This window comes from Biomphalaria glabrata, chromosome 11 (assembly GCF_947242115.1).
Source record: "Biomphalaria glabrata chromosome 11, xgBioGlab47.1, whole genome shotgun sequence".
NCBI classification, from domain to species: domain Eukaryota; kingdom Metazoa; phylum Mollusca; class Gastropoda; family Planorbidae; genus Biomphalaria; species Biomphalaria glabrata.
The window spans coordinates 8,829,979-8,848,096 of record NC_074721.1 but is presented as its reverse complement, the minus strand read 5'-3'; the positions used below and the strand labels follow the sequence as shown (position 1 = coordinate 8,848,096).

The 18,118-nt window shown below is 35.5% G+C and overlaps 1 protein-coding gene across 1 annotated transcript in view; it reads left to right on the top strand.

The window, feature by feature from the left end:
- Positions 1 to 7,173, top strand: part of LOC106052733 (homeotic protein antennapedia-like) — a 31,961-nt gene extending 24,788 nt beyond the window's left edge. The window contains exons 4-5 of the mRNA XM_056045439.1: positions 2,755 to 2,915; positions 3,847 to 7,173. Coding sequence (XP_055901414.1) covers positions 2,755 to 2,915; positions 3,847 to 4,182 — 497 coding nt within the window. The 3' untranslated portion in view covers positions 4,183 to 7,173. The remainder of the gene's footprint in view (positions 1 to 2,754; positions 2,916 to 3,846) is intronic.
- The last annotated feature ends 10,945 nt before the right edge of the window (positions 7,174 to 18,118 follow it).

Below are 18,118 nucleotides of genomic sequence, written 5' to 3'. Positions count from 1 at the left end.
CAAGAATATCGCTGCAAGAATTTCTGGGCGGGAGAACAAAACTCCTTCCGGTCTTAAATGTTTATAGAGTAGAGGAAGTTACGTCCTCTTGTTTCTTGGTCAAGAGTTAACGAGAACGCTATGTAGCCAGCATAACGGAGTGTTTGTCTTTACTTCCAACCAGTGTGGTTTGGTGCTCGCCTGCAGAAGGGTGAACTGAACAATTTAGTTCAGATCCCTCAATAAGAATAAATAAATAAAAAAAACTGTGCCGCTCAACCTTCGCCCTTCGCTTGAGGATATTCCAAACAAATACGGACATTCTATTAAAAACCTCAAACTGAGGATGTGTGGAAGAGGGGTGAGGAAAATCTTTCAGGTCACTTCTCACATGTCACTTTTCTTGGGTCACTCTTTCAAATCACTTCTTGATTCTAAAGTACAATAAATTAAATGTTCAGGAAAATTTTGCGCATCGTCTTCTAATGGCCTATCATTGGAATTATTTTTATTCAATAATTTTAAAAAATGTATTAATAGATCTAGATCTAGACTAGATCTCTAGGAGTTCTAAAGCAGAAGTCTAGGTCTGGAGATCAGCGTTTTAGTTGGATGTTCATTTAATTATAATATCTATAAATATTCGCTAAACAACGCCATGCCCGTTGGCAGATTTGTTTACGACGTACGTTCACGAATCTGACGGTGTCAAAAATCACGTGTTCGATACCCGGTTTGAACCAAAATTTTTTATTTTATTACAAGACGACATACTAACCACTCTGCTAGTGAGATGCTTATGACTTTATAATATTGTATAGTTATGTATTGTTCGTTTCAAATTCACGTTAAAGTTGAGATTTAGGAAGAGGACTAATTCAGCTTAATCCACCACTTCCATCAAGTACAATTTCTTTTCTTTGTTTGAGATACCAAAACAGAACAATTAATTACCAATAGTTAATTAAGTAATTGTTTAATTTTTATATTTTTGTTTTGTCAGGTAAGAGAATTAATTGTGCAAAATTTCAGTTTGATCCGAGATTGGGTGTCACAGAAATATATACACACTTTTCCCCAGACAGACAGAGTGAGTTGAATACGCTTTGTAAAAAAATAAATATGGACCGCAAGTTTGAGAACCATTGATTCAAGACCCTTTTGATGTAATCAAAAGATTTTCTTCGCCAATTAAGCAATCAAACACTTAGAAAAATAAATCAACTCCCCTTATCGAGCGACACTTGGGATTGAAGGTTGAATGAGTGGGGCTACACTTGCCTTGTGTTTGGACCTAAAACCTAAGAAAGAATGGGAAAATAGAACATTCTGCGTAGGTACTCTTTTAGCAACACCCCCTCCCCTCGCAACGCACCAATCTAGATATTTTGGTACTAAGATATAATGCAGGTGTAAGACGGAACACCTGTAGAAGATATGTCGTTAAAGGGAGATTACTGACAGGCAGCTTTAACTTTGACTTAATGCTCCGATGTATCGCGTCACCCCCGGACCCCCCCCCCCTCCCATATAGTTTATTGCTCAGGTCTCTTTGAACTCTTCAAGTTTGAAGTACAAGAGAACAGAAAATTTGAAGGTTTAGGTTCAAGGCTCATTTGGATCAAAAGTGTAATCTTAGCAGATGTCGTATAAAGACATTTGTTTTTGGTGGTTGTCACCTTTATCAACACAACCCTCCTACTACCAACCAACCCACTTATATAGTACATTGTACACTATGCGTGTTAAAAGCGCGATAAAAATTCACTTTTTAAAAAAATAATAAACACTAGCAAATATTCATTCACTATTAAATATTCTTTCACTAGCAAATATTCTTTCACTAGCAAATGGTCTATCACTGACACTTCCGGATCGATATTTGTGATAATGAAATAAATTCAATTGAATAATTGCCCTAAAGTTGACAATTAAGAGTACTTAATGGCCAATCTGAAAAATATTCAAAAGAGACAAAACTATATAAGAGCTTATTTTTACACATATATCTGTTTACAGAAATGAATGTTTATTGTTGGGAAAACAGTTCTGCATTATCATTTTAAAAAAATATATATGTATTTAACGTGAGTGGTTATTTTATAAATTACAATTCTATTTCTGCATGCTTAATAAAACTTTCTTGACTTACGTCTCCAAGAGGTTTTAGGGTTGAAAGTGACTTTGATTTTGAACGTAATGTTCTATTGTTGAAGTGGATACTTACTAGTACTTTCGACTCCAATACAGTATAGAGCTGGAACAATACTCCGTCATCATCAGACATTCTGGACCGTTCCACTCAGTTGGGTTCATGTCCATCCTGCCTTCATTGCTGCTTGCTCTCCCTGATCTCCTGGTTACTTTGGTCTCCCAGCAGTTGTCTTCCCATGTGGGCTTCTTGAGTTGAGTGGTCCTTAGGTCAATCGTTATAGAAGGCCCGGGCACTGACCTGCAACGTCACAACCAGTCGGCAGTTCACATGTATGTACGACGTGGCAACAAGCTATTGGTCCAAACTGCCCACAGGTTGTGACGATGCAGTTCAGTGTTGAGGCCCTGTATAACGAATGGTATCGGTGGTTCCGAACAGAGGACGCATACTCTAATAGTGGCATGACCAAGGCTAAATAGCATTTTAATTTTGGTTCTTGTATAGTTTGTAAACACGTCTTTTAATAAATCCTAAAACTTTGTTTCATTTTTTTAAATAACATTAAAATTTAAATAATACAATGCTAAGTGTCAGGTTTGGATTTTCATTTTTCATTCCAGGCGGAGCTCAGGCAGCTGCCATGGGAAAGACACGGCGACCCAGGACGGCCTTCACATCCCAGCAGCTCCTGGAGCTCGAGAGACAGTTCAAGATGAACAAGTATCTGTCCAGACCCAAACGTTTCGAGGTGGCCACGTCCTTGATGTTAACTGAGACACAGGTAAATACTAACAAAGCGTGGGCCGTTGATCAACCTTTTTTTTTTCTTCTTCTGCTTTCTCTTTGTTATGTTGGAGCGTTCAGGTGACTAGACTAATATTTGAGGTGAACTGTTTGAGGGTTCAGATGACTAGACCAATATATGAGATGAACTGTTGGAGGGTTCAGATGACTAGACCAATATACGAGATGAAATGTTGGAGCGTTCAGATGACTAGACCAATATATGAGATGTACTGTTGGAGGGTTCAGATGACTAGATCAATATATAAGATGAACTGCGCAGTGGTTTCCAGGTCAGTCAGCTCTCCCTATAGTTGTTCTTCCATAGAGGTATTTGGGGCCAGCGTCTTGTATGGATGTCTATATTCTTAAAGCACAGGGAGAAAAAAAAGTCCCATAATTCATCTAAGGTGAACCTGGAAACAATCTCCAAGTGAACCTCTACATGAGCCTTGCCTTCACCTTTCATGAGTGTATACTGTATCACGTGACCAGAAGCTAAGCATTCCCCATGGCTGCCTGGTCGTGTGATTTGCGCGCGGGACTATCGTGACAGAGGTGCCCTACGGAAACGATTTAAAGACCAGCGCAAACATGCTAAAACTGACATAGAAGAGAGCGTCTGGCTGCAGGCCGCTTCAGACGAGAAAGCCGAAGATCACTTACAAAGGCAGTTACAGATTTGAGACTAAAGAAAATCCACTGCCTTAGACAGACGGTTATGTTTGCTCAGGATGTGGAACATATGTTGATCGAAAATGAAGCTGCTTAGCCACGTAATCCTCATTAATATCTTCGGACTCGACGACAAGCCTTATTATTATTATTTCATTAAAAACAGCTTTTACCAAACGATTCCTTACGTAATTATTATTGCTGTAACTATTATTATTACAAAAATTCTTGATTGCGTATTATTTACTCTGCAGGTAAAAATCTGGTTCCAGAACAGAAGAATGAAATGGAAACGTAGCAAAAAGTCCAGCACCGACTGCAAGTCTCGTTCTGAAGACTCCAGCAATGCAAACCTTGGCTCCAGTCACGGCAGTAAGCCAAGCCAAGTGGCGGATGAATCCATGGAGACGTCTGAGGACAAGGAAGACATCGGCAACGAGAACATTGACGTCACGGAGCTGGATTATGACGAGGACGATGGGCCGGAGGACATGTATCGTCCGTTGCCAGGCAACGAGCAGGAAGTACTGCAAAACTTACAATTCATGAAAAATAGCGAAGGTCTGAATATGATCGAAGCCATGCACTGATATCAAGTAAGCAAAACATTTTAAATCATGAACGAAGCCATGCATTGATATCAAGCAGCCAAAACATTTCAAATCATGATCGAAGCCGTGCACTGATATCAAGTAGGCAAAACATTTCAAATCATGATCGAAGCCGTGCACTGATATCAAGTAGGCAAAACATTTCAAATCATGAACGAAGCCATGCACTGATATCAAGTAAGCAAAACATTTCAAATCATGAACGAAGCCATGCACTGATATCAAGTAGGCAAAACATTTCAAATCATGATCGAAGCCGTGCACTGATATCAAGTAGGCAAAACATTTCAAATCATGAACGAAGCCATGCACTGATATCAAGTAAGCAAAACATTTCAAATCATGAACGAAGCCATGCACTGATATCAAGTAAGCAAAACATTTCAAATCATGATCGAAGCCATGCACTGATATCAAGTAGGCAAAACATTTCAAATCATGATCGAAGCCATGCACTGATATCAAGTAGGCAAAACATTTCAAATCATGATCGAAGCCATGCACCTTTCACGTTAGCACTACATTTTAAAAATGCAAAGCTATTTTGGTCTCAACGATCTTTATTTCTAGAAGACCAAGATGTACCCATCTTTTTCATCCTGCACTCCGAGAAGACCTAAAAGATTGTCTGCTCAGAGTTCGACTCAATGAGGCCAAATTTTTATAAAGCGTAATCATTGATCATGAAAAGATCAAGCTTTTTTTTTTTAATGCCCAATAACATTAAGAAAGACGTGAACTCCCGCTGAAATGTCTTCATAGAGGCAAGGTAGACAACCGATACTGCTGGTAGGCAGTTAAATCCAGACTGCAATGATTTTGACAGTTATTCTCACACTGGTACAGCAGTGAGGAAGCATTTTGGAGATTCTATAGGATTTGATGGTGACTCAATAGAAAACAACAGAACCAACTTTGAAGTCACGACACACTAAAGCAACGATGCTTCTACGCGAGATTATAAAGTGTAGGCCTATCACAGCTTTATATTCATGAAAAGATGAAAAAAAAACGACTTTCAGAATATAAGAACTTGAAAACACTGACAGTTTTTAGCGAATGTACAATCCTTCTCTTTCAAATGCTTGTTGGTACATAATTTCTATGGAATTTTATGGTTCAGTTTATAAATTTTTATTCTGAAGTAGCCATTTCCAATCATGCAGTGATTTCCTATCAAGAACTGTGTGACAAGAAGCTTGGGTCAGGCTAAAGCTGGACAAAACCACCACGACTCTGTCATTGTTTGACTTTAATACAAGACATTGCAGATCGACAACTCTATCCCCTTCCATACCTTCTGGTGGAAAAGAAAACAGATTAAGAGGAAGACAAAGTCAATAAAAATACGATAAAAAAAGACAATAAATTATAATGCTGACACATCACCACAAATTTCCTCAGTGGACACCTTTGTGGAGACTACAATGAATTGTGTTTCCTTCTATCGAATCTCAACCAATCAAATGGAAATTTTGTCCGACTAAAATTGTCCACCTCAGCGTAACTACTGTAACAATAACATTATAGATGCAAATACGAACAGCATTCACACATTAAACACATGCCTAACTCTATTGACTGCAATATTACGATAACAATAAATAGACTTATGTAACATACCTATAGCAAGAGTATATCAGTTCTTTTTCCCAAGAATACAATCATGTTTCAGTAGAATAGTGGCAGAAAAAAATATTTGCTTTGAAGAAATAAAAAAATTAGTAGTTTTGACCTCCTGGTAATGCTCACACATAATTTTGTTTTAGCACTTTGCTTGAATCAGGTCCTATATGTTAATTGTGCCCTTATTTCCTTGTAAATGTGAGGCTTGGGTTGCTCTCTACAATGTAGAAATTATAGAATTTCTTAATTTAGAGTTAAATTGATTGTGTTTTAAAGCGTTAAGCTAGGTATCAGTACAGGGACAGTATCAAGCGATCCCCCAAAGAAACTTTGGGGCTATTTTATATTTGTATAATATTGTAATTATTGTATTGTAGGCTGTAAAGTTGTATTTTACAAAGTTTTGTAACTCATGCCATAAATTATTATAAAATAAAATTGTTGAAAAAAAAAAAGAATGTTGAATGTATACAATGAAAGTTGATCTGTGTGCACTTTAAATCTAACCTCGTGAATGGAGTCATGTTGTTGAACATGTTGGTGTGTTGTTGAACATGTTGGCGTGTTGTTGAACATGTTGGTGTGTTGTTGAACATGTTGGCGTGTTGTTGAACACGTTGGTGTGTTGTTGAACATGTTGGCGTGTTGTTGAACACGTTGGCGTGTTGTTGAACACGTTGGCGTGTTGTTGAACACGTTGGCGTGTTCAGTTGAACACGTTGGCGTGTTGTTGAACACGTTGGCGTGTTGTTGAACACGTTGGCGTGTTGTTGAACACGTTGGCGTGTTGTTGAACACGTTGGTGTGTTGTTGAACATGTTGGCGTGTTGTTGAACATGTTGGCGTGTTGTTGAACATGTTGGCGTGTTTCTACAGGTCTATGATGTTCAGTTGTATTACCTTATTTTATACGTAATAAATCAATCGAACTTTCTCTTCGAACTCCAAACATTGAAGTAGTGTTGATGTATTCTATGGTAAATAACATGGCAGCCAGGTCGTGTAGTATGCACTTCAGACTGTCGCCTGGATTGTCCAAAGTTCTAACACTGGGCTTGCGCTAAGATGTAATCATCTTCATTTGAGAAGAAAATCTTTAGAGATAGGAGAACTTACTTCAAACTTAATACCAAAGGTTTGGAACTCACTCCCCATTGATCTCAGACAGACAACATGCTATACCACTTTTAAGAAGAACATTAAGACCTACTTGTTTAAAACTTTTTTAGATTAACTGTTATTTCGGCAGTTGTGTTTATGTTTGTAATGTTGTTACAGCGCCTTGAGCCTACATTTTGTTTGTTAACAGCGCTTTATAAATAAAATTATTATTATTATTATTATTATTAATATTTCAAACTATATTCCTGTGAGTGTTTTTTTTAATTACTTGTGTGTGTGTGTTTGTGTTTTGTTTTGTTTTTTAAAGTTTCTTGCTTTGTTTGTGGCCGCTATGTTCTGATCAAAAAGCTATGGCCTAAAAACACATAAATGGTAGTCTTGCAAGTTGGATTAATATTTATAGATTTTGAAAACCTCAGCTATGAACTTTATTTGGTCTCTCGTCTTTATTTGTATTCTTTTTACTTCGTACATGGTTTTTACATTAAGCTTTAGGTCAGCGTCAAGTTGTCTTAAATAGCCTACTGGAAATACAACCGAAATCTAAAATATTCCTAAAAACTACACTCATGCTTTTTACATAAAGTTTATAACTTAGAACAAAAAAAAAATTAATTAATTAAAAAAACTAAACAAAAGTTGTGATAAAATGTTTTCAGCTTTAACGATTGTTACAAGTTGATCTGAGGAGAGTTATCTCATCCAACGTTTTGTTTTTTAACACCGAAAATCTCCTGACCTGACCTGACCTGACAAGGAAAAGCACAATGCTGACCATAACACAATGGAATTCGAAACAAAGCTTATTTTAAGTGTCATTGTTTGGATCTGGCATGGGATTAAGTTTGTCATAGATCTAAACTAAAAAATAATGAATATGTGCGGTTAGAGATACTTGGTACCAATTGTATTAGTTTAGCGCAATTTTATGCTTTTAGCTCTTTCAATGAACTGTGTGTTATCACTTGTCTGGACCAGTTGGGAAGTTGGAAAGGGGGGGGGGGAAGAAAGGGATATCTTGTGAGTGTTACCGTGATCGCTTTTTAAATGCATAAAAAACTTGTTTACTCAGGGCTAAAGGCTAGAGTCAGCGTATACCACCACATCTATCAAGTACGATTTCTTTCCCTTGTTCAATACAAAACAAACTAGTTAATTACCAATAGTTAATTGGTTCTTGTTTTGTCAGATACAAGCAATAATTGTGCAAATTTTCAACTTGATTCGAGATTGGGTGTGGGAGAAACAACGTGTACACACTTTTTACTAGGCAGAGTGAGATGATATATGCTTTGTATAAAAAGGAGGGGGGGGAGAAATGGCTGGAGTGAACAGACACACATAAAGGTAGTGTGCACGCTTGGTTGAAATATTTAGATATAACATGCAAATTGATCTAACCAGTTTTAATTACATCTATTTTTTAACGCCTTAAGCGCATTTATCAATATGTGCGTGGCTGCATGGTATGAGTAGAAGACTAGATAGTAGATGATCCACAAATTAGGGATACTGGCTCTTATCCGAGTAAATAGATTAGATGCTAACATTATCCCAATACCCTAAGTCAGAGGCTTTTAAAATTTTTGGACCCGGGGACCCCTTATATACCGGTGCCCAGGGAACTGCGCTTTTAGCGCAATAGAATTTGAATTGTATACAATTTTCATCTTTCAACACAAGAACCCTCTTCGGTCGTCTCGAGGACCCCCTGGGAGTCCGAAGACCACAGTTTGAGAAACACTGTAAAGTCTTCTTTTACAAAAAAAATTGAAGTAAGTTATCCTGGCAAGCTTATTGGTGTTGAGATGTCGATTCAAGGCGTCCACCTAAAGTTTGTCCATTGATCAAGATTTATGTCTAAGATTCCCCATGCGTATGTATTGTGAAGCCATTTCTGTCATGCGCACTACGCATCCGACCTAAACATAAAACAAACAGTTTGAACTAAAAGAACAAACAAACACGAGCGCGGGAGAGAGACACCTGCAATGTGGGAAGACCAAGTGACTACAGAGGTAACAAGTCAACAGCAGACACTTTTCCAGGCCGAGATAACGAGGGTAGAACTTCCGCTTCGCAAACATTCGGATTTAGCAGCACTCGCTTCTCTCCGGAACACCGTCACGCCCGCGGAATTAGCGGGGCTTACACAAATGTGTAGATAACACTCCAATGGATGGGCTGACAGTGTTGGAGAGAGTGAGGGTTCGAATCTTCCCCCCTCCCCCACACGATCTTCACCCTCTCCGTGCGTCCCCAGTAGAAAATTAGCTGGGTAAACTCAGGGGCGTGAATGTGTGTGGGTCAGGTGAGATCCCTGCTGTAAGGCAGAAGTGTAAGTAGTGTGTGCTTTACACTTGTTAATTGGCGGCGAGAATGTCTCTGTGTGTGTCTGTGTATATGTGTCTGTGTATATGTGTCTGTGTATGTGTGCTAGTATTCAAAGCTAAGCTGGTCACTCGGTTTTGTTGTCTCTACACATTTAGAAAGTGGACAGCACTTGGGACGTTTTAAATTTTCTAAATTCCATTTTTTTTTTAAATACTGTCATAAAAACATTCTTTGAAATGTATTGTAAAAGATTAAATTACACGTGAATGATTTTCCTTAGAATAAAACAGAAACAGTATATATGAAGATACCATGGTAAGTAATGAATATGAAGATACTGTGGTAAGTAATGAATATGAAGATACTGTGGTAAGTAATGAATATGAAGATACTGTGGTAAGTGATGTATATGAAGATACTGTGGTAAGTGATGTATATGAAGATACTGTGGTAAGTGATGTATATGAAGATACTGTGGCAAGTGATGTATACGAAGATACTGTGGTAAGTGATGTATATGAAGATACTGTGGTAAGTGATGTATATGAAGATACTGTGGTAAGTGATGTATATGAAGATACTGTGGTAAGTGATGTATATGAAGATACTGTGGTAAGTGATGTATACGAAGATACTGTGGTAAGTGATGTATACGAAGATACTGTGGTATTTCCACAATCAAATTAAGCAACAAGTTCTTTAATAAGGAGACTCAAAGTTTGAGACTCAATAAGACAACTTTATTAGATGAAAAGGCAGGTTTCAACATTTTCAGAAAGAATATCAGAAATTATGAACTACAAACTATCAAGAACTCCCAACCCTATCTCCGTCGTTACAAAAAGAAGAGACATCTATTGTATTGTTAGTTCGACTAACGATTTAATACATACGCAGAGTTATTAATGTTATTATTACATTGTTAATACTCATAGTCATGATAGTTATGAAGATATAGTTTAATCCTAGGTGTCACTTACAAAGACCGCATCACGAATGAAGAGATTAATACCGCAAGTGAACTCCACGATGATCTGCTAACAACTATCAAAAAACGTAAACTCAAACTCTATGACCAATTCACAAGGGCCTCAATGCTCGCAAGGACATTTCTTCAGGGAACAGTACCACGAAGACGATGAAGAGGAAGACAGAGAAAGCGATGGGAAGACAACATCAAAGAATGGAAAGGCGTGTCAGTGAATGGAATTCTACCAAAAGGCAAAGGACAAAGAGGAGTAGAGGAAGACGGTAGACAGATCTTATGTGGTGCCCCAATGGTCCAATAGGCTAAGGGATAGGTGAAGGTAAAGTGAAATGTGAACCTGGTCTAACTGATGTTATTGAAAGATTATCTACTAATTGATCTAATTGTTTCGTAAAGGGCAATCTCTCATTCAAGGCCTTAAGAAATATAACTCAAAGTGTTCCAAATATTTAGTATAGTCTTGTAGTTCACGTCCATAATATGAAACACTGCTTATGAATTGTTGTTTTAAATTAAATTCTACTTGTAGGCATACTAAATAGATTTTTTCTCTTTAAAAAAGTAAACATTTTTTTAAAATGTAGATAGTTTGTAGGACTGAGACTACCTTGGTAATACAATTTTTGAAAAAATTTGTCAAAAAACTCTGAAACCGTTTGCATAAATGTGTTACAAATATGATACATAGTAATCTCCCTTACTAAAGAAATAATAATGTTAATTATCATTAATAGTGAATAGTTGTAAAATGGTGTATTTTTATGAAAAAACAGCTTGCATAGTTTTAGATTTTTTTGTCAAAAATGTTATTTTTTTTACAATTTTATTGTTGAGTTAAGTAAGTTCTGTCATAATAACTACTCAATTTACTAAAAAATGTTTAATTTTATTTTTAAAGAAAAAACTCTTTTTAATATGCATATAAGTAGAACATAATTAAAAAACAATAATAAGTAATTTTCATACTATCTCATGAACTGCCGTGCAACATTCAAATAACATGAGACTTAACTAAAGTAATGTTTTTAAAAATTAGATGATAATCATTATACTACATCAGATAGGCCAGGTTCACATCTTCACTTTCACATATCCCTTGGTCTGCTGGACCGTGTAATGACACAAGATGCGTAGAAGTTGATGTGAATCGGGTTTTTCCTAAGTAATGTGACGAGTAAGAACAGAGTAGGATGATGAACAAGAAGAATAACGGACAAGACGCCTAAGAGGACGACGCTAGGCTAGCGACGACAGAGGACTGTGCCCTTTTTATTGTTTATTAAATTGTTGAAGTTATCAGCCTGCGTTATTAAGTATATTCTTGATTCATTCTGTTGTTGTGTCATATGGACTCGCATGCACCAGTAACATATATATACTCATCAACAAAATAGACCATCAACAGATGTGGCGACCCACGACGGCCAGGGCGTCATTTTGATCTACAATCTAGTTAACTTCGTGTTCTGGATATATCTATCTACAATTCTACACTTGGCGAAGTACACTGGAGAAGTACTGGATTAACATTCGTTTATTTCTACTAGATCTACCCTACGTCTGTGCTAATTATCTGGACTGCAGCTGGATTTTGGCATCTTTGTTCCAGTGGATCTAGACTTTCTATTAGAGAAAATTCGAAACCGTTACCAGCGTCTAGCTTTGTCAGCCATGTTGGATATTTTTAGATTGAACTTGGATCTATATTGACTAGATCTATATCTATTGTGTCTGAACCCAGAACTATTTCGTCCGTGTAAGTGATTTAGGGCAGTCCGTCGTCAGTATACCTCTACCTATATACCTCAAGAGTGAAGATACCTCATTTTGTCAGGTTTATTTGTTTATTGTGAGTACGGGAAGTCACCTGAGTCTACATATCTAGTATCTACAAGCTGACCGTTGGAGTCACCTTGTCAGGTTTGTTTTTCAAGCTATTAATTGACTGTTGCAGTGTTGCTGAGCTTACAATCTAATCTACACACGAGTGATGGTATACCCTACTACCACACTGCGTGACCATCTATTCAACTTGTAAAGTTGACTAATTTATATTCATCAAAAGAGAGAGTTGGACTTAGTCATTTTTTTTACCTCTCTTGAGACAGCACCACCAGCTTGTCTCAGTATTGACTTATGTTCCTGACCTGAAGACAGAAGCCAGCACCAACAGATCATCAAGTGGAACCGGAACCTTGGAACCTGACCAGAGGACTTTATCTGAGAACCGTACCATACTGTGGCAGCACCAGGAGAGATTGGCCTAACTCAGTACTGCCTGTCGAATAGCCATTGTGGGAGCACACCTTGCCTTGCCTAAGACTAAGACAGTGGGGAACTTGTGTGGAACTGACCGTTGTAGCTCCGTGGACTGAACAAAGGGGATCTAACTAAAGATAAGTTTATTTTTTCTCTCCATTATTATTAAATTAAGTCTATTAGGGACAGTAGATCTTTGTTAAGAGCAGGTTGCCTGATAAGGGCGTCATTATAGGACACATTAGAAAGTGGACCTGCTCCATTTAATAAAGTCTCGATGATTGTTTAGATTGTCTTGTTTTGTTCGTATCCACGTACATTTTATTTTTTTTAGAAGTCAAGTGAAGTTATCTTTATTTGTCTCTTTCAGTGTATACTTCCTCTAAAAAGTCTCATCTCATTAGAATAGATTTATTTTTTTTGTGTCTTATTACGTTTATTTTACATTATTCTTATTATATATTAGTAATTTTATCTTAAGTAGATAAGGTAAGCCACGTTTAATCTAGATTATAAATTCTAGATTGTTTCCAGGTATTAACTAAATTGTTATACCTATGAGAGCCTTAGATCTATTTTATCCTGAGGACAACTGAGTCTAAGGAGTAATTATTTATATATAGATCTTTTGTCCCGATTAATCGGTTGACATTATTTTATAGATGTGTTTAAACACAGTCTAATTGGTCAGAATAAAATTTTTTGTCAGTATCACTGGATTGTGATTTACTGTTGGAGGTATAATATTGATTTATCTATTTGAAGTTGTATTGAAGTTGTATTGAATCTAGACTAGTGACTAGAATAGTCCTAGGGGTATTTATTGGCAAGAAGTAAGTCCATTGAATTAAGTATTGAGGTATTGATATTTGTTTATGTGGCCTAAAGTAAGTTCACTGAATTAAGGTGATATAAAATTTTGAGTTGTATTCAAGTATTGTGGCTGTGAGTAAGTCCACTGAGGTAATATTTGTTAATATAACATTGAGCAAAGGTATTTAAATATATATATATATTACAAGAAGTATTTGAAAGTGAGTTTTTGTGAAAACTAAATTGTGATATTTAGGCCAATAGGGAGGCCATATCAAAACTATATTGAGACATTGTTTAAAATAAAATAAGCATAATGGCAACAGCTCCAAACTTTGATTATATGGAGACTTTTCGCCAGCAAATTATTGCTGAGGCTAAACAGCTAGAACTTAAAGGGAAGGACCTAACTAGCTATGTGCAGCAAATGGTGACAATAGAGAGAGATAGAATAGATAAAGAAAGAAGAGAAGAAACAGAGCGTAGAGAGAAAGAAAAGGATAGGGAAGCACAATTAATAAAAGAAGAAGCAGATAGGAAATTACAATATGATCTTGAGAAATTGAGAATTGAAGCTGAACAAAATAAACAAAAAGTTAATAGCACTAATACTAATGATAGATCTAATACTAATACTACCAATGCCCCAGACAATCACATTGAAACCAATAATTGTAATAATCACACAAACAACACTAATATTTCAAGTGATAACAACCATTGGTTGAGGAAAAAACTACAACCCTTTCAGGAGGCTAGAGATTGTATTTCAGACTACCTAAAGAGATATGAAATTAAAATGGTTAATTGCAATATAAGGGAGGAAGAGTGGTCTCAAATTTTGTTAGACTTTGTACAAGGGCAAGCTCTTACAATTTGTCAAAACCATAATCATACTGTACAAAATAGCTACCAAATTTTAAAAAAGGAATTGCTGAATGCATATGGACACAATGCCAGCACATTCAGAAAAAAATATTTTGAAAACACACCTTCCAATCAGACAGAACCACAAACCACTATAAATTTGGAAAAAGACTATTTTGATAAATGGCTGGGATTTGAGAAGATTGACAGTACCTTTGAGGGATTAAAAAATTTTATATTACTTGATAATTTTGTAGCTAAGTGTGACCCGCAATTACAATCATTTATCAAAGAAAGGAATCCCAAAGTTTTGGATGATGTTACTGAGATAATAAGAACATATAAAAATGCCTATCCCAACAACCTTTTTTCATGTAAAGATAAAAAGAATATTGATCTAGTGGGATATACACAGGAAAACAATGAAAGAAGTAGAAATAGAAGTAGGGATAGCCAACATTTTAGATATAACAATAGTAGAGATAGGTCAAACAACAGGGATGTTACATGTTATAGATGTGGGAAAAAAGGACATATGGCTATGAGATGCAGGGGAACACAAAACAGGTCAAACAGTAGGAATAATTATAATAGATCAAGTAGTACACATAATTACAATAGGACAGATAGTAGAAATAATTACAGAGCAGACAGTAGGAATAGGTACAGCAATTACAACAACAATTACAATAATAACACATACAATAGGAGTAAAAGCAGGGAATATAAAAATAGAGATTCTGACAGAGTGTTTTTTGTTAGGGAAAATAAAAACAATTTTGCTTTCTACCCAGCTTTTATTAACAATGTTCCAATAAAGGCAATCCGAGATAGTGGCTGTAACACACTCGTGGTTCGGGCTGATCTCATTGAGGCGCAATATTATAGGGGATATACAAGGAAAGTGGAGTTGGCAGATGGCAGTATAAAGGAATTTAAAGTATTTAAAGTGTTTATTGAGACACCTTTTTACACTGGCCATTGTGAGGGAGTAGCCATGCCTAACATGAGACATGATATGTTAATTGGAAACTTAACAGGTTTGAAGGAATGTTCAAGACAGGAAATTGAAGCATGGGAAAAGAAATATGAAAGGTTACAGCAGAATAGGAATACTGAAACAGATAATTACATTAGTAATATGGTAATAACCAGATCTAAGAACAAGCCAAAACAAGAAACTCAGGAACTTATTGATATGAATGATGAAATAGTTAATGGTGAAGAAGATAAAGAGAAAGAGGTTGAAATACAAGGTCAAAAACAAGACGAAACGCAAGCAGAAAAACAGAAAGATGAGAACTTAAATGAAAAAAGAAAATTAAGAACATTGGAGGTAGGAGACAAGGTATTACTTTTGGTAATTGACTTAAAAAACAAATTAGGAAAACAGTGGAAGGGTCCATTTGTTGTTACAAATAAAACAAGTGAAGTAAACTATAAGATTAATATGAATGGAAAAATAAAAACATATCATATAAATAATTTGAAGTTATACAATGAGAGAAATGAAAATCAATTTCAAAATTTGGATACAGAAGTAAACAATGAAAATCAAACTCAAAAGTTAGATACAGAAACTGTGGAAAATGAAAATCAAGTAGATGAATGTTTAATTGTTTTAATCAATGAGGAAACTAATGAAAATGATATTAAAAATATTCCTATACTAGAAACTAAAGATAACCAAACATGGGAAAAACTGAATTTAGAAAATTTATCTCCAGAAAAAACAAAAGACATAATAAATGTAATCAGTGATTTTAAAGAAATTTTTTCCAGTTTGCCAGGAAAAACAAATATCATAAAGCATGACATAAAGTTAACTAGTGACAAACCTATTTTCATGAAGCCTTATAGGATTCCATTACACTTACAGGGAAAAGTTAAAGATGAAATAGACAACTTATTAAAACTAGGAATAATAGAACCATCCAATTCAGCTTATGCTTCACCAATAGTTATAGCAAAGAAAAAGAATGGGGATATAAGGTTATGCATAGATTATAGACAGTTAAATAAAATAACTGAATTTGATCCTTACCCTATGCCTAACATTGATGACATATTACACAAATTGTCCAATGCTAAAGTATTTACAAAATTGGATCTGACAAAAGGATATTGGCAAATTCCTTTAACCAATAGAGCTAAACCTTATACTGCATTTATCACTCCTTATGGAATATTCCAATGGAACTTTATGAGCTTTGGGCTTATAAATGCTCCAGCTACCTTTAATAGGATGATGATGTCGGTTATGGGTCATAGAAAAAATGTAATCTGTTACTTAGATGATATATGCATTTTTCATGAGGATTGGAAAGAACATTTAAAAGGAATTAGGGAGATTTTTGAGTTAATTAAACAAAATGGTCTAACAGTTCAAGCAGAAAAGGTAGAGATAGGCTTAGAAGAAATCACATTTTTAGGACATAGAGTTAAAAATAATACTATCAGTCCCATTGAAGATAATGTAAAGAAGATATTAGAAATAGAAATACCAACAACACAAAAACAGATTAAATCAATACTAGGGATGATAAACTATTATAGAAAATACATACCAAATTTAGCAGAGATAGTTGATCCATTAAACCAGTTATTAAAGAAAGGACAGCCTAGAAAAGTGACTTGTAATAGAAAGTGTGTAGAAGCTATAGAGAAAGTTAAGCATATTTTTTCTACAAATTTGATATTGAGATTACCGGATGTTTCTAAAATATTCTATGTCACTACTGATGCTTCTGGTAGTGCTATAGGAGGTTGTTTGATGCAACAGTATGATAAATTACACCCAATAATTTATGTAAGTAGGAAATTATCTGATACTGAGAAGAGATACAGTGTCATAGAGAAGGAGGCTTTAGCTGTTGTTTGGGTTGTAACTAAGTTGGAAAGCTATTTACTGGGAAACAAATTCATATTGTTATCTGATCACAGGCCTCTTAAGTTTATGCAAGAAAAAAGTATTAAAAATGGTAGATTATACAGGTGGTTTCAAATTTTACAAGAATATAATTTTCAATTGGAGGCTATTAGGGGAGAAATTAATATTGTAGCTGACATGTTGTCAAGAGTTACAGTGAGATAAACTGTTGTAAATAATGATTATTCATTTTGATTTGTTTATGCATGTATATATATGTATATGTTCTAGTCAATGGGTATGAATAAGTTGTTTATATATGGACTATATATATTTTATTTCCTTTAAAGGAAGATAACTCAGTAAAATATAAATTGGGAATTTTATTAAATCAAGGGAGATAATTATAAAATTTCAATAATTGAAGTCAAAGGTGTAAATTAAAGTAAGTATGATCATCTACAGTCATTATTTTTTTATATAATCATTATCATCCATTAGTAAAAGGCTAGGTCAGTTTGGAAATGGTAAGTGGAGAGAAAATATACTTATTGGTACCCAACAAAAAAGTTAGGTAGAATAATTTGGAAAGTTGTTTTGACACAAATATTACATTTTGTCTGACAGGAGGGGTTTGGTGTGATATGAGGCAACCACCAACGTACATATAGCCAATAACAGTATTTACTCTGAAAAACTCTGTTTTATGCCTATGGAGTCAGCAAAGGCATCTTCGTATGTGGACTATATACATGTGTATTTACTCTGAAAAACTGTTTTATGTCTGTGGAATCGACAAAGGCATCGTCGTATGGGGACTGTATACATGTCTTGATGGACTTAGTACTATTGGTTGGTGAAACTATTACACTGTACTATACTATTTTATCGTCAATGAGTGATGATTAGAACACCGCATACCAGATATTTTCTTACTAATAACTGTATTGGAACTGTATTGTTTTCTTGGTGTCAACATTCAACTACAGTGTGAACTTTGTGACATAGGAACATGGACAATTTCACCAGGGAACTGA